At 31.4% G+C, this 22,414-nt stretch overlaps 1 protein-coding gene across 1 annotated transcript in view; it reads right to left on the bottom strand.

Moving 5' to 3' along the window:
- Window positions 1-22,414, bottom strand: part of LOC118190929 (cryptochrome-1-like) — an 81,128-nt gene that overhangs the window by 4,569 nt on the left and 54,145 nt on the right. The window contains exons 8-11 of the mRNA XM_035361728.2: window positions 13,915-14,055; window positions 12,845-12,996; window positions 7,841-7,910; window positions 478-601 (exon numbers count right to left, since the gene is read on the bottom strand). Coding sequence (XP_035217619.2) covers window positions 478-601; window positions 7,841-7,910; window positions 12,845-12,996; window positions 13,915-14,055 — 487 coding nt within the window. The remainder of the gene's footprint in view (window positions 1-477; window positions 602-7,840; window positions 7,911-12,844; window positions 12,997-13,914; window positions 14,056-22,414) is intronic.

Raw genomic sequence — 22,414 nt, 5'->3', positions numbered from 1 at the left:
CTATTATACTGTTCATACAGACTTTTCGTAATGTAGAATGATTTTCAGTATTGTGACATTTAATGATGGGAGATAACATGTAACTTTTGAAAATGATCTTTTCTGTTGTTATAGCAAAACTTGGGGGAAATTCAAAGCTCAATATTCTGATTTTGAACCTCGACAATGGACCAAGATTATTTTACTGAGTATTTTTCACACTAATTCTGATAGAAAGGAGCTCTAAATTTCTTTAATATAAAAAATTATTTTAATTGTAATAGAAACTAAAAATTTATTTTTAAAATGTAAAATTCATAAAGTTATTTAATATTTGTTTGTGAAAATAATATTTTTAAAATCTACGGAAATGTTAATTATTTAAAAATTACAATTAATTATTTAAAAATTACAAAACAATTATTAAAAAGAGTCATGGAAATCCACACTGAAAAAAAATTAGTACTTAAATTTATATTATCATATATGTTTTCATACCATTTCCACTTTTTCCTTTATATGCAGCATCCATCAGTCTGAGATTCTGAACTCGAGCTTCATCGTGATCCACAATACGAGCAGGATAATCATTTCCAATTACACAACCTAACTGTTCTTGAAGCTGTAAATATTTTATTCATTTATTAATCATTTATTGTATACTGTTACATATATCTAAATTTAAGATAAAATTTAAACTTTTCAACAAAATTCAGTTGTGCATTTTTTTTTTTTTTTTTTTTTTTTTAAATCCTACATGTACACTCTGCACCAAAAAAAAAGGGCATACAGTTCTATATCACCTGTGGGCCTTATTGACGAAATTTAACTTGTGTTTTTTACGTCTTGAAAGAGCGACGTAGGATTTATATATAGCATTTTTCTAATATGTATTTTTGTCTCAAAACAAGACTTTTACTGAAATGACCTACCGATTGTTTTCCATATTTCGATTCTACAACTAAAATTATGCCTAAATACTAATATTTATAAAATTTGGTGAGAAACTTTCTGAAAAATTTAAATATTTATCTTAGAGCTCTTTTCTCAGTTTGCGCCAGGAATAATTCACTTGGCGGAATTCTTCATATGTGGTAACCTATTTTTCTTTGCCTTTTATTGTGCATGAGCAGGAAACAAAAAGGTGCATCGTTCATTCTTTTAAATAATTTTTAAAAAGTGCATAAACCACATTTGGCATTATTATCGCTTACATTAAATATGCCAAATTTCAAAAGGTACCAATATCTAAATTCAAATTTTGAATAAAAAACTACAAATAACTATAAAATAAATATAAATCTTGGGAAATTTTGAATAAAAACTCTAATTTTTTGCAAGCGTAACTAGAAATACATCTACTTTACGGCGATGATAAAAATTGTATAGGTTATAATTCAAAACTTTTTTCGAAAATTGTATAAAAATTACTAAAATATACACATTTTGAAAACAAATCAGAAAATTGTTGCAATTTTGTTCAATTTGATTTGAACCTAAATTTCGAATTGTGAAAGAAGGAATTAAGTAAGTTTAATAAAAAAAAGAGATATTATTAAATGTATACCAAATTAAATTAACATTGAGATGCTAAAATTTTGAGAGCCAATTTTTTAAAAACTACTCGTGCGATTTTTACAAAACTTGGCACTTTGGCATAATTTGAATCACAGAATCGAAATATAGAAAACAAATTGCATGTCATTTCAGAAAAAGTCCGATTTTGTGTCAAAATACCTGTGTTAGAACAATACTATAATATCCTAAGTTGTGCTTTCGAGACATTAAAAACACAAGTTAAATTTCATGAATCGGCCCAGTAGAACGATAGATATAGAGCTGTCTCTTTTATTGTGTGAAAGGTGTACATATAGTATACACGTAGCGTATTCGGAAACTAAGTACCGTTTCATTCTAGTGCCGTCGCAGCGCTGTGGTAGGCGTCCCGCGCATGCGCACTAGTCTTTCTTGTTCACTGACTTTCAATTGTCGCCATTTTGGTTGCTCTATGTTGTGTTTTCAGTTTGCTGTGCACATTCAAAATGTTTCAGACAATTAGTTCTCCCACTGACTGTGAGATTCGTGCCGTGATTAAATTTTTTAACGCGATGAATGTTAAACCGGCCGAAATTTATTGTCAAGTGACAGAAGTTTACGGTGAATACGCGATAAGTGATGGAATGGTGAGAAAGTGGGTAAGAATGTTTAATGCAGGTCGAACAAATGTCCATGCCGAGGCTCGGAGTGGTCGGCCTTCTGTTGTCACCGATGATTTGGTAAGGAAAGTTGATGAAGCAATTCATGAGAACAGACGCTTCACAATGACAACTCTTTCAGAGGCATTTCCACAAATTTCACGTACTGTTTTGTTCGAAATTGTGTCTGACCGCTTGAATTATCGCAAACTGTGTTCCCGATGGGTTCCAAAAATGCTCACTGATGTTCACAAAACAAAGCAACTTGGTAGTGCTCTGACATTTCTCACGCGGTACAGTGATGAGGGAGAAAACTTTTTAAACCAAATTGTGACAGGTGATGAAACTTGGGTGTGTCATTTCACACCAGAATCGATGGAGTGAAGACACACTCATTCTCTGAAAAAACAAAAGTTCAAAGTGACAATGTCATGACAAAAAATCATGTGCACTGTCTTCTGGGATAGGAAAGACGTTTTGCTTACTGAATTTCTTCCCAGAGGTGAAACCATTAATGCGGCACGATATTGTGAGACTTTAACAAAACTGAGGCGTGCCATTCAAAACAAATGAAGAGGAATGCTCAGTAAAGGAATTGTGTTGTTCCATGACAATGCTCGGCCCCATACTGCTGGTGTCACTCAATCGTTAATTCGACAGTTTCAATGGGAGCAGTTCGATCACCCGCGGTACAGCCCGGACTTTGCGCCGTCCAACTATCACTTGTTCCTGCACATGAAGCGCGAGCTTGGTGGCAAGCACTTTGGATCTGACGATGACACGAAAAATGCTGTGGAGTCGTGGTTATCGAAACTGGCGGGAAGTTTCTTTGACGATGGTATACAAAAACTGATCACCCGCTATGACAAGTGTTTGATCATTGGTGGAAACTATGTTGAAAAATAGTTTAAGACATGTATTTTCATGTAAAAATAAAATTGGATTCGAAAAAATTGTTTTACTATTTATTTCTTTTCTTTTTTTTTTTTTTTTTTTTTTTTTTTTTTTCAAAACGGTACTTAGTTTCCGAATATGCCTCGTATATTTAATTGTACAGGGTGTCCCCACTCAAAAGAGAACCTGTGAAAAGTGTGATAAAACATCTTTTAAAAAGAAGAAATTAAACCATATTTTTACATGCTTTTATGTTTGAGAAATGAAAGTACATTACAAGAGGTGCTGGAAGTGACCTTCTCCAAACCTTTATACACAATGCCGCATTTTTGTGCATGTTGCTGCCAGAGTGCACATGGTATAGTGATGAACCATGTTTCCACTTGTTAGAATACATGAATTAACCTCTTCCCGGGGGCTGGGACATATATGTCCTGAGCAAAGTGTACGGCAACTGGGGGCTCAGGACAGTTTTTCCTTGGTCGCAGGGGTAGGAACACTTGAGGTTTGACAACTATTTTACGATACCTTTACAAGTGCATTCTTTTGTGGGATTCCGTTAATGGGTAGGGGTAATTGTCCGTAATTTGAACCCACATGGCTTGTTTGCGAATTCGGTGTCTTCCGGGAAATATTTTCTCAAGAGGAGAAAATGCAAAGAATAATTTGTTACTTCGATTCTCGCACGTTTGCGGTTTGCGTTTTAAGATCTTTCTTCAATTTTTTTTTTTTTTTTTTTTTAACCTTTTGCAAATATTGTTATAAATTCTTTGAGTTAATATTAATAATTTTTTTGGAATTCGGTATTAAATAATGGCTAAACATAAAGGAAATTTTCTTTGTTTCATTCTTTTTGTAATTGTTTATTTCAATTTATTCCAGTTTTTAATGTGGAACGTTTTTCCGAAGGCCACTAGATGGCATCCTGTGTCCATTACTTTTGAAATGAACACAGTTTTAGGTTCCTGACCTTGAGTTTGATATATTTTGCTTGACTTTGTCATTTTACTCATCAGCTGTTCAAGGGTGGGAGGCGGAAGGAAAAACGTAAGCAGAGGTGGGCTCTTTAAATCGCTGCATGCTAATGAAAACATTCTCGTATCTAATTTATATCCAATTCCTTTTTTCATTCTAATTTTTTCCTCTACTATGTACGGTCTTTTAGGGTTACTATGTGGAGTTTTTTTACGTTTTGCATTGCCTTCAGATATATTTCCGCTCCTTCTTTTTTTATTTAGGAAAGCCTCACCTCCAGTCTATTATGGCGGGAAGGCGCTATTTATCAGAGGAAGAATACCCTCGTATGGTTAGTGAACCATTTACTAACGCAACTGATTCATTTTCTAAAGAGTTAAAAAGTGATACTTTTCTTAAGAGTTACAAAGTGATACTTCTCAGTGCTTCGAGATTTACCACACTCATTTTCATTTTAAATTTTGTTACTTCTTACTGTAAATAGTCTTTATTGGGTTCTTTTTATTAATTTTAAACTTTATTGATGGATTTTATCAATTAAAACATTGGAATAATTGGAATAGCGCTTCCGAAAATTATTTTAAAAGATAAGCAATTTTTTAAGTATATTTTCATGTAAAATAAAGAAAAAAATGTTTTAAAGGCTAATTTTAACATATATAAGAGCTCAAGTAATAATCTAAAATGATACCAAAAATTATGATGCAAGAAGCGAAACTTTTGTTTTTCTGATTTTTGTTATAAAATTAGGCTTAGCTATGCAAAACCTCCATCCTGTACGGTGACTGTCTTCGATTCTCTTCAGTCCCGCACGAGCGTCTTAAACAAAGGTGCGCCGTCGCGAAAAGGTTAAAGAAAAAATGCAGCAACAATATAAATCGACAAACAACTATTTCCCTTCTATTCTAAGGTAAAAGTAATATATATAATATCTCTAAGTTGTAAAGCTAAATTTTTGTTATTGAATACACTGAAACTCAACAAGGATTTATTTTCTAAACCTCCAGCGTTTGCTTCTACATTTCTTTACCAAACCAAAAACTGTGAAGCGGTTAAGAAATTTAAAGATCTTATATCCCTAATTTGAAGGCAGATCAAGCCTGGGAACACTATTTGCAACGTCAATTTTTCGTCAAACAAGAGCTTCAATTGTCTGTTTCGGTGAAACGCGTAATGGTGTTAGCTTAGTTCGACATTCAACTAAATTTCCCTTGAAAAGCCCAGTTGGAGGTCCAATTGGGTTAATTTACCATTTTCCGCTTTGTAATTTTTATATTTTAACTTGTTCCGTCAATCAGTTTTTATATGTGTTAACTTTTCACATATCACGTCGATAGGTTTTGCTCTTTTTTTGTGCATTCACATGTTTCCAACAATAGATTTTAACAGTTTTATGTTCTTTATTTTATTTCGCGTGTAAGCTGTTTTTTCATCTTTCCATGTTAATATTTTAACAAATACTTCCATGTTGATATTTTAAAAAATACTGCGTTGAACTTTTCTTGGAGCCACAGCTCCTGGTAACTTTTTAGCGAGCTCACTACAATATTTCTTCCTATTATTTCATATTTTTGCAGCATTTTGCGCAAAAAAATTTTAAGACCAAATAAGTCTTACTACACATTACTTGTTAGCTTTCAATTTCTATTTCAATTATATATATATATATATATATATATATATATATATAAAGACATGAAATATATATATAACTGAATATATGTATGTATATACATTTAATTAAATGACTTTCACATTAGATATATTGTTACATGTGCACGTGTTCATAATGGATTGAATGCGCACAAAACTAATGCTAGCTTGATAGAATTCATTTTAAAAAAAAAACTTTACACTTCTGGATATTTTCACAAAAGTAATCACACAGCTCTTCTCAGAATAACAGAGTATAGTCAGTAGTTACCACTTCAAACAACTAAGAATGTTAACCACAATGTAATGCAAAGCACAAATAGAAAGCATAGCTCACACTGAGATCTCTTAATATTTCAACGTTACTCTGAACTGGAAAAAGTGAGAACTAATGCTTTCTCCAGTCATACATTGTTCTTCCCCAGCTGCCATGAAATCTCTAGTACCTTCCATTTCTCAAAATTGCTGGAAGGCATATATTGTTAAAGTTACATATAAGACATGGATATGCTTACATATAGGGATCAATTACAGTTATTCAGTTACAGAGACCAAACCAAAATGTCACCAAATGGCCGCCAAGTTTAGCGCTTTTTTGGCAATTTTTCACCTAATTTAGTAACAAGAATTAGTCACCAAAACCATCGACAGCTTGGTGACACCTCGCGAATTTAGTGAGATAGCCATTTACCTCAATGTTAAATAAATAGACTTGCCCCTGTTCTCTTACTTTTCTGGCTTAAGCTTCACTTTCTTGAGATATGATTTCTTGATTTATGTTACATTATACAAGAGATACCACAATTTGACTAAAATTATTTACATATATACAAAATTTGCAAGAATATATAGAGAGAAAGAGAGAGAGTATATAAAATATGAAGAGAAATTAACACTAAGAGGTAATCTCATAGAAAACCACATATAAATTAGAAGAATGTTGAAAAAGAAAGTATATGCTTTGCAGAGTTTCCACTGAAGTTTAACTTTTAATTTCCTTGACTAAATATGTTAAACTAGTTATTAGGTTAAATATAAGCAAATGAATAATTTACATGATTACTACAAAATATAATGCAAAAATTAAGAATTTACAAAAATGTAATTTATTTTAGTTATCACTGTGAAGTAAATGAAAGAAATACATACAGGAAACATGTATCTAAAACCATTCAATAAAATACACAATTTTTTTTTTAAAACTGAGCAGGAAAACTATTGATTCTGTAAATAAATTTTATACTCTGTCTTAAACCCTGTTGCAAAGGTGTGAACGGACTTAATATCTTTCACATCTTAAGCCAAAAAGCTGTGTGACTAAAAAGTCTTTATCTGAATAAAGCCTTAGTAACTGCTCTACATCTTCAAAGTTAATTTCATGGTTAAGCTAATTTTGCCTATAAACACAATCATAGACAATCAAAGTCTTTACCTGCAACACTGCCTATCTATCCATAATTTCCTCTCAGCCCAAATTTATGTAACTTGCTGTCTGGCTTTTACAATCGAAAATATTAAAATGATGCTTTCAGAAGTCTCTGAGTTTTAACCATGTCAAGGGTTACCTCAAAATATCATTTGTTGCAAAGTTATGTATTCATTATTGAAAACACTGCTCATCATTCAAGACATATTTTGTTCAAAGAATTTATTCCCAATCAGAGGTATTTTACTATAAATTATTAAGCTGATAGCACATGAATTTTACATGAAGTGATTTGGATTACACAAATTTTTATGTATTTCCTATTTTTTACACAGTTCAACTACTTAAATTTTTCTATTTTTGTTACTTGTTTTATTTCTATAGTTGTTACTGTATCTCTGTAAAGGCTTCTTACTAAAGGTAAATGATGTGGGTTTTGACTAATTTTTTTCTTTTTTTAGCAAGTATAAGAAAAGGTGAGATTGGGTAATAAGGACTTTATATAACATGCATGTGATACATATACATAAAAAAACTTGTATAGACTTTACAAGCATTTTTTTTTTTTTTTTTGTATGCAAGTTTTTACATGTTAAAATTTGATATGCAATGAGTGAAAGTATTAATTTATTTTCAAAATGCATTGTAAAATAGTTTTTCATGTTATTTCTTATAAATTATGCAAATAAAAAGAAAAAAAAAGGAGAGAAATAATCACCTTTTTTGGAGCTTTCCACGGTTCATAGATATATTCAGGAGGAAACCTTTTTAAAACTGGTATGTATTTTCTGTTAAAGAAAACCTTATATCAATAAAACTACATGCTACTGAAATATTAAATACGCTTTAGTTTAAGTAACAATTAAATTTCCAATCATAAACTAGTTGCTTAGAAAGCAGTTTATTGTATGCATTAAAAACATCTAAAATATTTAATCTTTTCACTTAAAATGAATTTCAATTTGAATATTTCAACTGCTTTATAAAGACAGGGTATGGAATAACATTTCATTTACAATTTTAAAAAATAGCGAATTAAAAAAAATAATAATTACAAAATATGCAAAATTAACTAAAGCAAATACAGTGAATTCTCTCAAAGGAGGAAAGCTGTCAGACCTCCTATTAACAATCACCACAAAACTTAGTGTGCACAAACATGTAAAAAAAACAACGGGTGCACTGAGCGACATTTTGGAAATATTGCAATTTCTAGAACATAGCATATTTAATGAAGTATGAACTTGCAATATCTGCAATCATAGATTCGGAAATACAATACATCTGTAGAGTTTAAATATTCTATCAAGCATTACATAGGTCAAGCAAAATGAAGTTTATATCTAGAGCAGAAGGGTGAGATGGTAAAGGAAATATGTGCTGGGTTTAAAACTGTTACAGCTGTTTCTTTGACACACTTCTTTAAATGGCAATAGTGAGCTGCTAAGTTCTATGTTAAACATCTTCTACAATTTAATTTATATATACTGGTGAGCCCATGCTACTTGCTGCATTGTACCACTTATCTCAAGAGCAGTTACAGTTTGTCACACTTTATTTGATACAATCTTGTACACTGTTCATTAAGTTTCATTACACTATTCAAGTCTCATGACTCCCCTATGCCTATGTGCCTTTGGTCATTTGAAAAGAGCTTTTTCTAAGCACAAGCCCATCACAATTGATGGACTCTGGAAAGAACAGGAAGAAGAATGTAAATCAATACTCCTGGTAAGTTTATAAAAAGCCCTTCTATCGTGGAAATGACAAGGTAGACTTATAGTCCAGAAAAACCGCTATCAGAATAAACATTTTAAAAAAATACTCTTTACCTTTTAAAAGTTAATTAAATAGCCCCAAAATCATTCTAAAATGTGTAAACACAATCTGCAGGAAATTTACAAGTTGGTACACAATGGACACGTTTAAAGATTCTTCTGTGTAGTGATATTTAGAATTAATGAGATTTCTCATAGTGATTAGTATTCATTAGTTGTGACTCAATGCCATTATTTAAATTAAGGGCAAAAGTAGCGATTGACTGGTAGACTTGAGGGCCAGGCAAAATACAACTGAAGATCATCCAAGTACTGAATATACTTAAACTTTAATATACTGCTTGGAATTGCTTTTTAAACACTGATCAGTAATTAGATAGTCTGGTCAATGGCACCCAAGGGCAACAAAAGCATTCAAAGACCATTTTCTGTCATTCTCGGATCAAAGAAATGCAGAGTTGAAAGTAGAAAGTTGGTTTGGGGCAATCAGACTGCCACAAGAGTTTGAATCAGCCATTTTATTGCTGTGCGAAGACTTCATGAAGTTGGATCTATACATGAAAGCCATGGTTGTATCCCACTCATTCCATCTTCTAAAGCAGCCTGTCTAAGCTGATGTCATTATTTTGTTCAATGGAGCCAGGAGGAATAAAACTGTGTACTGTTACTGGATACTCAAATTTTTTAAGCTCACCTTAATATCAGTTACGTTAGATAGTAATCATCTTTGCGACAAATACTGTAATTAGTAATACAAATGTTTATTTATGTTCTTAGACCTATTTTTCACTTTTAGATTTTGATTATCTATAGGAGAGTGTCACCATGAGAGAGTTTATTCTAATTCTATTGTGTTCATGTTTTTTTAACACCAAAGACACATAACCATTGGTAGGTATATAACTCAAGTGGATTTTGCTGCAAATTGTACTAAATATGTTCAAATGCAATCAATTATAGCAATATTCTCTAGAGCTATCTGATGATGGAATGCTTTCCTGAAAGATTTTCTAACAGAAAATGACTCACACATGCAGGCAGCCCAAGAATAACTCAGGATAAAACTATCACACTTTTAAGGCTTCAGTGACTTTGCATTTGGTCAGCTTATAAATAGTTCAGTATGCTTGACTGAAAAAACAATACACATGTATTGCTCTTCTTCTGAAAGAATTAGATATGAATTATATTCTTGTCTGCAGCAAAAACATATACAGTACAAAGCCCAAAATCTGGACTCGTCAGAACTTCGGGGATTCCCAATTTGGGATTTTTCGAGATATTAGATCATCAGTTTAAATCTAGTAAGATGGCATGTAGAAATTATAAAATTAAAAATATGAATGTGCGATATATGAAATAATGAAGTATTTATGATCTAAAGGGTATCAAAATTTACAAAAAAAAAAGCTTAATATTTATTTGTTTACCTTATTAAACATTTCTTTCAATGCAAGTTGTTTAATTTGCTTCGTTCTTTTGTGCTAATACTTTCTCTTTAATTCTGTAGACAGACATAATCTCTTATTCAATTACATTTTTGAAATCCTGTAACTGCTGTTTCAAGAATTCCGACTAATTTGTCAATTGAAGTTTTCTCGTTTTCAGTAACTTCTCTGCCACTTTCTTCACTATTGGTAGCAGAACTTTCTGGATCTAGAGCCATACTACAGATTTCGCCATTCATTAATTGATTGATGATTGAGAAGCATTGTCATTACAATGAAAAATTTCTTTTACATCATCTTCATTTATTACCGCTTCTCCAAATTTCTTTACAAAATCCGTTAATTGGAAATTTTCACCTTTGTTTTGCGATGTCCGAAAACTTTTAAAATTAGTGGCTATCATCATCAAATTTAGCTATCCTTCACTATACATATTTGACTATGCATTATGAGCTTGGCGACTAACAACAAGTTGTTCTGTTAAATTTTATCTTGCTTCTATCGCACATTGAGACAATTAAGCCTGAATTGTATTAGTTTAGTTATTTATTATAGTTATGTCTATTTCTTGCACATGCTTAAGGCTTATCAGAATTCTGAATAAATAAATTACCACATATACTTAAGTCTTATTGAGGGCTGGCACTACATATCTTACCACCTGATGCAGTCTCTGTGAGTCCTATTATTCTGCAACTCGGCAGGGCCATACGAGCCCAGGCGCTGGTTCTGGGTTTATGTGAATACCAAATCAGTTATTCTTAATTCAAATAGTCCTAAATGTAATCTTTGAGTTTATGAGTATCATCAACAAAATCTATTTTTAGCATATGAACAGAAATTTTTGGTAAATGTTTCCTCGTCTACACACTTTAGCGCATTTAACTTAAATCTGTAATTATTGCCAAGCGTAATGTCAACATAAAAGGTTACCATACTGCTTTATTATTCAATTACTAACATAAAAAAAATTGTTTAGGCATCACTACATGAGTCATTACTCAAGTTGTCATGTTTTGATAAACATGCAGTGATGAAAGAAAAGTATAATAAATAATGATTCGCCAGGTTGGCGTCAGATCAACGATGTATCCATGTGGAATGTTTCGGTTTGAGATATGTGCCAAGGAAATACATAGCAACGGATCCAAATTACTGATCGTACAAATTTATGCTAAAATGGTTCTTTCTTCAATAACAAGGTATTTTATTTAGTGTCAAAGTGAAATTAAGAATCGGGACTCTCCAGATGTTTTATTATGCCCGGAAGGGGGGAATCAAATGTGCATGTGTAAAGCCTACTAGAAAAACGTTGGTGGTTTTGAGGTCCAGATTTTAGATCACTCCGGATAATGGACATCCAGATTTTGGACTTTGTACTGTATAACTATATACCTTAAGGAGAAAACTGATTCCGAACTGTGATGAAAATTACACATTCTAAGATATTAATTGCATTAGTAACTAATTAACTAAGAACTAAATAATTCATGTGTATGATATTAATATTTAAGTAACTTTAATTAATTTTTACATAAGCATTATATAATCTTCAAAAAAACAAAAGCCATTTAAACTTATCAAAGAAGCTAGCTTCATAATGAAATCTGTTTTTAAACTAACTTTTTATGTTCTAATGGACCGAATAACTATGCATCCTACAGAACGAGTACTACACAGGTTATTTAAAGTATTGTACTTTAATACAGCTATCAAAATTCCTAATTAAAATATCTGAATATATTTTAATATAATCTGTACAATAATAAAAGTTAATAAATAAAGTTTATGCACAAATGCTTCTAAGATTACATCATAATCTTATTAAGTATCTTTAATATATCTTGAACATACAAGGTGAAACCCTATGCAGAACATACAGAACCATCACTTAACCCCCAAGTAGCAGGATGGCCTTTATCTGGTCATGAGATTTTTTATCAAGCTTATAATTTGAAATATTTCAGTCTCTTAATATATTTAATAATGTTAACAATATCATCTTAATGAATGAAAGTTTAAAAAATAAAAACTAAAATAAGTAATCATACAAACAACTAATAATGCTGTTTAAATGAAAGTCTTCATCAGCAGATTCAAAACCTATGCCATCCACAGGGTTAATACATACATTAAAACATGAGAAACTAATTTCAGTACATAATGATCAAATGAAAATAATAAAATTAATTTAATGAACAACTACATCAAAATACCTGCAATTAAGTTTAGCATTAGTTTAGCATTAACAAGCATTCATTATAAGCTTTTAAACTTAAAATGAATTAAATTACTAAAATAAAAGCTTAAAAGTTCTATGCATTTCAATAGATGACATGGCACAGTCTACAATTCAAAATATACAGGGTGTTTTAAGTTTTATTATTGTTATTATTATTATTGATAATAAAATTTAACCTAATCTAATTTTAAAATTTAAATTGATGCGTTTTTCTTACATCTATTATGAAATTTTCTTCTGAAATAACTCATTACCTTATATAATCACCATTCTTATCTGTCTTTTTCCCAAATGCAATTGGACTGTAGACACGGAAATACTGATGAAAGAAAGCACTACAAGAAAGCCACATCCAATTTCCAGCATTTAAACTCCAATCAGCATCCAAAAGTAACTCTTCAAAAACCTCATTAAAATAAAGACAATTTTAAATTATAAACTTAATTCATACTACTTATTTTTATATACATTTTTGAAAGATTTTTAATACATTTTATTTCCTCTTTCTTTTTCCATTTATATAAAGTTACAGCAGACAAGAAATATATATTTATAGGTTAAATTACCTCATCTAACCCCTTAATCAACTGCACATATTTCAACATTAATATACTGAATATTAAACTGAGAAACATAATTCATAATAATATAGTCATGAGTTTCAATTAATATGAAATAAAATTAAATATCTCAAATTTTTAATTACAACTGACTAAAAGAAGTACTAATATCTGTTTTTGTAATTACTGAATTTAAAATATTTTGATTCAATGAATCTAATTTCAGCTTGACATTTTGCCCTACATTTAAAAAATGCATCATTATTAAGGCTTCAGAAATAAAAGAACACTGAGATTTAGAGTCAAATTTATGTCTCAACATTTAATTTCAATTCCGAATGCTGTTTTAAATTATTCATTTTTAAGATTATATATTCAAAATTTATTTAACTTTAGTAACTATCTTTGCCATTTTTTCTTACATTTAGAGATTACTATGCTATAACATAGAATAGAATACATAATGGATCACTTTAAATGATTCTACATTAAATTTTTATGATCCATCCTTGTATTAATAAAATATCTTCATGTATAAAAAAGTATTATAAAGAATTATAAAACTATCAACACATTTTTCTTAATAGTTACAAACTGTGTTTTAGTACGGGATGGTATGTTTTAATAATGTGAAAACAATATTTTAATCAAAGGCAAAGTTAATTTTAAAAGGCTTAATCCAGCTCAGTTTTTAATACAGAAGTAAAACACTTTTGTGAAAACAAGATAGATATACATTAGAATTATCTAAGACGTTAAGATACCTTCATCCCATGAACCCACGAGACCCAGAGATCACCACGTGTCAAAAAACAGGCAACTGCATGCCTCGCCAAGTGATGAACCCACCCTTCTTGTCTTAATTGTGTCATAATAGCATCAATAAAGGGGTAACCAGTTTGAGCCTACAATATAAAAAGATAAAATTAGCAAAATTTACAAAAATAGTAATATTTTAAAAAAAAAAAACAATAAAAATTCTGTATGTATGGACAGAATAAAGGGCTTTTTTACCCAAAATGGATTGTGAAATGGATTTAAAACATATTCGGAAGAGAATTTTTTGTGACATTTGTATGTACATGCGTACATATGTTTGTATGCGTCTAGCATAACTGAAAAACGAGTAGCTTCAAAACGTTGAAATTTTGTATAGGGGACTGCTATAACATGTAGATATGCACCTCCCATTTTGGTTGCAATCGGCCACACCAAAAGTAAATAAATATATGTATATTTGTATACCCACTCTGTTAATTGGCTCAGTGAGCTTTTTTATTCTTATATGTTGGTAAATTATGTGTTTTTTTGTTTTAAAAGGGTTTGAATTACATTGTTCTTATGTTCCAGTTCATATTTTTACGTCTTCAGTTAATCTGCATGCAATAGTTGTAGAATTATCAATAATTTAAAAGTTGTTCAAGTTCCACTAACTACGCCATCATTTGTTTACACTTAAAACTTAGTAGCATAGTGAATTACGTCAGGTTCTGCACCAACTTGTCTGCCCTTTTGCTAGTGGGGCAAAAGTTCTGTGCACTGAAAAATCTATCTTTTTGCCTAATTTTAATTAATTTAAATCATAATTTTAACTGCAAAAATTTTTTTTAATAGTTTTGAACTCTATTTGGTGTTTTAGGTTTTTCTGTATTTTACAGTTTTTAATGAAGATGTTTTGAGTTTTTATGCATTTTTCCCTTGCCACAAAGTGAGAACTAATTGATTGAATGAGAAATATTTCTCTAATGAAATTCAGGGAAATAAGTTTAAATGAAATATAGCACAAAATTTGCATAATTTAATAGGTTGTACAAGGAAGTCATGTGGTGTCCACATCAGATTTTTAGTTCTATAAATTATTATTTCTATTAATAATCATTCTGTAATTTTAAAATAAAATGAAAAATTTCATTCAAAAGCTATTTTAATTAAGCAAAACCTTACAGTTAAATACATCAAAACTCTCAAATGCCATCCATGAAACATGCATGTCTTTATCTGATGCTTAATCTCTACATATAACAAAAGAAAGAGTCTATGTGTCTTTCGTTTGTGCTGCGTGCAAGCTAGTAGACCCAGGGCTACGAAATTTGGTACATACAGTGGATGGACAAAAATATGGAAACACCTTGTGAAATGCATGTTTGAAAAGAAAGATTGATTTTAATGAAGTATGTAGGTGGCACTGGCGTTTTTGACGCCACCTATACAACTTTGTAAATGTGCTAAACAGTTCAGTTGTTGTCGGAGTACTGTTATGTGAGGTTGTCATTGCATTATGTCAGAGTTAACAGACTTCGAACGTGGGCAAATTGTTGGAGCACGTATGGTAGGTGCTTCCGTAAGCAAGGTAGCCGAGGTGTTTAGTGTTTCAAGAGGTACTGCATCGAAGATTTATTCCGCATGTTTGAAACATCATCTGCTAAATCACAGCGCGGAAAAACATCATCTGCTAAATCACAGCATGGACGAAAGTGTGTCCTGAGTGATCGTGACAGACGATCATTAAGGGCAATTGTGACGAAAAATAAGAAGACCATAGCTGCAAAAGTTACTGCTGAAATGAATGTTATGTTACCGAACCCTGTGAGTACCAAAACAATTAGAAGGGAGCTTCATAAACAGGGAATTGCTGGCCGTGCTGCAATTGAGAAGCCAATGCCCATAACAGGAAAAGGTGGTGTCATAAAGCCTGGACTATAGAGCAGTGGAAGCAAGTAATATGGTCTGACGAGTCTTCTTTCACATTGTTTCCCACTTCTGGCCGAGTTTACATCTGGAGAACGCCATCTCAAGCCTATAATACAGACTGCTTGTTGCCAAGAGTGAAAAATGGCGGGGGTTCTGTTATGGTTTGGGCAGCCATATCTCTGCTAGCCCCATGATAACTGTGTCAGGGCACATGACTGCCAAGACTTATGTGAACATTTTGGCCGATCAAGTTCATCCCATGGTACAAACTTTGTTCCCCGATGGTGATGGTGTCTTCCAAGATGACAAAGCCCCTGTTCACACAGCTCACATCGTCCAGGACTGGTTTTCTGAGCACGAGGATGAGTTGTCCCATCCCTGGCCACCACAGTCACCAGACCTGAATATTATCGAACCTTTGTGGTCTACATTGGAACGGAAAGTGTGTTCTCGTTATCCACTGCCAACATCGTTATCTGAACTTGCCACCGTTTTCCAGGAAGAATGGTATAATATTCCCTTGGCAAACATACAGGAACTTTATTTATCCATTCCGAGAAGACTGCAAGCTGTTTTGGATGTCAACGGGTTTCCTACACCATATTAAGCAAAGAAACATGTTTTTTTAAAGGTGTTTCCATATTTTTGTCCAACCCCTGTGGGTGCATTTAGACAAGAACCAGTGCACCTCGAAGCAATTTTTTTTCAAAATTTGAAGCAAATTTTTTTTCATTTTATCTTTTCAATTTTATCGCATCATTTTGAATAGTTTCAATTTTATAGAAATGTGGTTTTGGCAACAGTTTTTCATTCAATGTTTTGTATACTGGACTGTTGAAAATATGAGATAAAATGCTGTTTTTTTTCATTTGATTTTTGGACACGCAACACGCACATTGCAATCTTCTTATTCTGATATGCATGTTTTGCGCAAAGCACAACAGAAAGAATTTCTTTTTTTCCCTCCTCTCTCTCTTTATTAGCTAATAGCAAAGAGGTTTGTATATTTTGAATTATGTCTTCCACAAAGCACAATTTTGGTTGGTTATTGTTTTCTGATGATAGTTACATTCTTTTAGAAATGTGGTTTTGGCAACAGTTCTTCATGCATTGCTTTGGATACTGGACTGCTGACTGTTTTCCCTCGAAAACATGAGATTTATTGCTTACTTCATTGTAATTTTTTTATATTATGTTTTAATTATATAAAATTTTAATTAAAAGCCAGACGAAGGCTGGCCACATAGCTGCTAGTATAATTATAAAAAGATGTATACGAAATTTAAAAATTTCCTTTCTCTATGCCTTAATTTTTATTTCCCACAAGTCTGAATACAGATCTAATTACCAAACTTAATCTTATTACATTTAAGATAATTAGTAAAATTATTACATGACATTATGAATTAAAATTTAAACTACTGGGGTTCGCTATCCTCAAAATGAGTGGTTGGGTTTCTACACTAACAGCTCTAGGTTAGAGAGAACATGCAGTGCTGGAGCAGGTATACATTGCGAGTTTTAGTTTCTACTTACCAATGGGTCCTTTTATTACTGCCTTTGATGGGGAAATTGAAGCCATTTTTATAGCTATTCAACAACTGTTGATTTGTAGCCACTCTTTGGTAAATGTAGTCATATAGTCAGACTCCAAAAATGCACTCAAGTCCTTCTGAATAATCAAAATAAGTTCCAAGGAATCTTAGACTGTAGTCGTTTGCTTAAGGCAATGGCACACAGAATTTCTTTCTAACGTGGAATTATGGGCAGTGTAAAAGCTGACACATTGGCTAAGAATGAACCTCTGATAATGCAACGCATTAATCAACTGCTTTCTTTTCATCTAACTAATTGTTTGTTAAACTGACTCTTAAGAAAATTCAGCAGTATATGATTCAATGTGCTGAGAATAAGAGATGGAGAATTCTGGGTGAAGAGACAATTTTCATTCCCAGTTTTCTAAGAAAGACAGCAGTAGCTCTATTTAGGCATTTGACCGGATATGACTAACCACCTCTACAGAATTGGAATATTGGATTTCCCAAATTGTGATCTGTGTAACTCAAATCAGCCTATGATTTTTAATATTTAAATAATTATATTGCATTTTTTGGTATGTGGACATTGTTAAGCTTAATGTTTGGCTTAAGTGTTAATGTTTGGCATTTGTAAAATAAATTAATAAATTAATTAAAATATTATGGATAATTATGAAATGATATTTTGGATTTTAAGCAAGTATAAACGATAGAGCTAGTGAAAAATTCAGATTGATTTTTTTTATGTCTAAAAAATAAAAATAGTCTTTCTTTCAGACAGTTTATATCATAAAGAATTATTATGGCTATTAACTATAGGAAAGAATCATTATGATTATACAAAAGATCTATTATGACTATTACCATGAAGCAAGAATTAATCTTAACTAAGCAAAAATGATAGTCAAGAATGGTTCCTATTTAATGCTATGCTGCCAAAACTAAAATTTGTACACAGCTTCAGATTACATAAACTTCAAAATAAGAACAAAAACAAGAAAACAAATTAAAATTAACTGTTAGGAAAATTAAGATATTTGTCACAATATAATCAAAGCAAGTACAGTTCTTAATTAAATTGGAATTCAAACCTTTATGTATAACAAAAAAAAAATTATTCATACCTTTATGAAATAGATAAATATCATATATAATTTACATTTTGTAATTATCTTGCTTAATTCACTATGAGTAATTTTTATCATTTGAGCTCATCATCATTTTATCATTATCATAAAAATATTTATTTAGATGTACTTAAATTAAAAATTTTACCTCTTAATAAGTAATTCTAGCCATATGATATTACATAGTACAACAGGAAACAAAACTTTCCTCTCTTCAAAACAAGCACTCAACAAAATTATTTTTAAAATATTTTCTTTTAAACATAACATAAAAAGAATTACAAGCACATTTCAAAGTGAATTGTATAAAATTATCCCCTGGCAGTTTAGACAATAACTGCATAATCATCTTTTCTGCTGTCTGCCAATGGCAGCACAATTCAAATTCAAGGGAAATGGAGAAAGCAAGGGGGAAAAAAGCAACATCCTTCCAAACTCAGAATGAGTGAGGAAAAATTAATGCAGTTTGTGATTTGTTAGCATAGCCCGTTCCTGGCTATATAATATACAACAAACATACTGTTCGATGTTATGCAAAATTACTGGAGTTTCAACTAAACAGAGGTTCTTCTGAGTTTGTGTTGGTAAGCCGCCACTGAAGTCGGAGTTTGTGTGGTCTTCGCCGTTCCTCAACTAACTTACTGTTTGAAAGTCAATAAAGAAGTTTCGGTCAACGTTATGACTCTGAGGTTTTTTGGGTTCTATACTGAAGTAATATCAAGTCAATTTACAGTCCACTATTTTTAACAATGGATCGTACACATACATATATAATTTCATGTATCATTTTCCAAATAGTATAATGCATTATCAGGGATATTGAAAGCTTTTAATTTATTTTTATTAAATCTGACGATATTTTTCTAATCACACATGCCAAAATTCAGGAAAAACAATTAGTCGTGCCCAAAAAAATACATTGTTTATATAGTTAAAAAAAATATCTTTTGAGCATGCAAGTATGAGAGCAAGAAAATAAAATGAAGTTTCAGTAATCAGGCTTGTTGAGATCAGTAAAAGAAGTCTTCAAAGCACTAAGCACTGAAAGCTAATTCAGTCTTTTCAGTTTTTGACATCCTATATATTTATAGATATTTGATGTAAAAAAAATTGCTAATTTTTGATATAATGGCCTGTCAACCAACCAAAACGCGAACAAAAAATTATTATTATTATTTAGAAAGTATTTCCTGGTGTGTAAATATTGTCAATATCTTTTTTCAAAAGAGATTAATTTTAAATTAGGTGTCAAATTTGAAAAATTGGTAAAAAGAGGAAAATATAGTGAGCAGAACAGTTTTAACACGAAAACTGTATCTATATTTGGAAACTCTGAACGAAGTTTGAACTCACTTTTTACAATGAAATTACTGAAAAGAAACGTAACCATTTTAGAACTTGTTGTAAATATGAACAGAAAATTGACATCTGTGAACCTGTTATTCCTCTCAAACACTTATAATGTTTTCTTTTATTTAAACTACATTTAAAGGACATAGATAATTCACTGATTTTGTTTTTTTAATTATATCCTGAGTTTATCATAATGCATAATTTTTCATACAAATTTGGAGCTGTTCTATTTTCAAAATGCTCGCAGGGATACATTGAAATGAATATAACCATTATTATGAAATAACCTGTGTTAATAATTACAGGATGTACTACTAAATATCACCTTAATAAAATACATTGTGTGGCCCATGGTGCCAATGTATATCAAAATGGTCTTGGCATATAAAAAAGAATGATCACTTCCAATGTAAATAATGCAATTTTTAGAGTACAAATGTATTATAGTATAGCGTTACAAATCCTCCCCTTGAAAGTACATATTACCTCCTGACTCACTCATCTCCATTAATGCAAATATAACATTATTTTTACATAAAATATTTTTTTAATTCGTTGCTTTATTAATATTTTACACCTCTGATTTTCACTTTAGGGTGAATATGTGAAAATCTAAAGATTACAAGGACTTTTTAAGATATTTTAAATGCCAGTAAAATTTTTGGTACTTTTCCGTTTTGCCGGCGCAAACGATAAAGCCACCAATAATGGTACAACTGATGCCAAACAGAATATCTCCGCTGGTAACCTTTTATGCCTCATTTTCAAAACAAGTCGCAGCCATTTCTTAAAAGATTAATTGTTTCTTTCAATACTGGCATACAATTACATAGAATATTTAGAAAGATAATTAAATTTTATGCCCTAAGACTATTCACAGTTAATTAAAGTCAATTAGGATGCAATCACACCGCTCATCCGAAGGCAAAAATATAGAAAATGCAAAATCAAGGATTAAATTCATCAATTCTAATGAGAATGCAGTAGCGAAGTAAAGCACTGCGGTTTTACATAATTTCTGAGTAAGCTATTCGTACGAATTGAAATAATTCTTGCATTTAAACTTGTATTCCAAATTAAGATTTAACTTGAAATTAATGTAGATAATTACTGAGAGAATTATATTTTTATAGCGTAGTTGACGTGAGATGAGATCACTTGGGGTCACGTTATACAAACCGGCGAATCAGGATTTTAACCATGATAGCATAGTAAATTCTTAAATTAATGTCTTTTTACAAATTTATTGTCTTTATTTATTGTCTTTTTACAAAATTTTAATTGATACTAAAATGTTTATGCCATCAAAAGAAAAAAATTCTTAAAACTAACATTTGTGAAAATTTTTTATGTGTATACTGTATATTGTCGCCAACAAAGTCTGCTTGGCGAGATTTGCGCCGGCGAAACGGAAAAGTAACAATTTTTTTATTTCACAGTTTCATAATTTGTATACATTATAAAGTAATATATGTAACATATTAATATGATTAAGTAAAAAATTTTCATATTAATCTTCAAATGAGGGAAAAATACAAAATTTTTAAAAACTTGACAGAATATTTTTTTTTAATTTTAAGCAATATTTTTAATTTTAGCTATTTTGAAACTGAATCTAAAATTAATTTATTAATTCTTTTATTTCCAACACTTCCCCTCCCCTGAATGGCAGGGCTTCAGTAGTGGCCAGCTTTAGTAGTGGCCTCCAGCTTTATTAAGGAGGTACCTAACAGGTGGGCCAGTATTGCCTCCAATGAAAGAACATACAATTTAGATCCATGCCTTCTTCCACGATTCGAACCCGGCCCTTCGGTGTGGCTGTAAGAGTCACTAACCACTTTCCCATTTGGGCTTATTTCTAGCAGCTAAATTACACAATAAAACCTACGCATAGGTACAAGACTTCATATTAATTAGGATTTATAAAGAAGTAACTTAATGAATCAATAATTTTTTTAAAAAATCTACCATATTTCTATGCAGTTTTTTTTGCATCCTTATTTTAAGAATATATAAGAGAGTAAAAAAATATATATATCTGTGTTAAATATTTGCATAATCGCCTGTAGTAACGGCAACTGCCATCAATAAAAGGAGGTGCTTTCCTTAGTGGCACCGCAGTTCATTTTAGTTCAAGCCAGAATAGACTTGCCCGGGGGAGAAGCCAGGGGATGAGAGATTCCGGTTCCCGTCTTGTTCCGGATCCAGTCCTGTTCTGGTTCCCGTCTTGTTCCGGTTCCAGTCCAGTTCCAGTCCTGATCCAGTCCAGTTCCAGTTCCAGTCCGGCCGTTTAAGTCCAAAACACGTAGGAGCGGAAGTCTGAATCCAGCGAATGGAGATATATGCCGAAAGGGCTAGATGGATTTTGTCTTTTAAAAGAAAGTGTTCTTCACTGTTCCGCATAGCTGTTACTTTAAAGCATTCTGAATATTTCCACCTAAGATGTTAAGTTTTCGTTTATGATGTTAAGTTTTCATCAATGTTGAAGTTCCAGTTAAATAAACCTTTAAGTTTTAGACAAGGTATTTGTGTTCTTCAGAAAATTTTAGATTCGG

The sequence above is a fragment of the Stegodyphus dumicola genome, chromosome 10 (assembly GCF_044657685.1).
Source record: "Stegodyphus dumicola isolate Sdum_Otavi_A_Nest chromosome 10, ASM4465768v1".
NCBI lineage: Eukaryota > Metazoa > Arthropoda > Arachnida > Araneae > Eresidae > Stegodyphus > Stegodyphus dumicola.
This window is presented reverse-complemented; position numbering and strand designations above follow the sequence as displayed.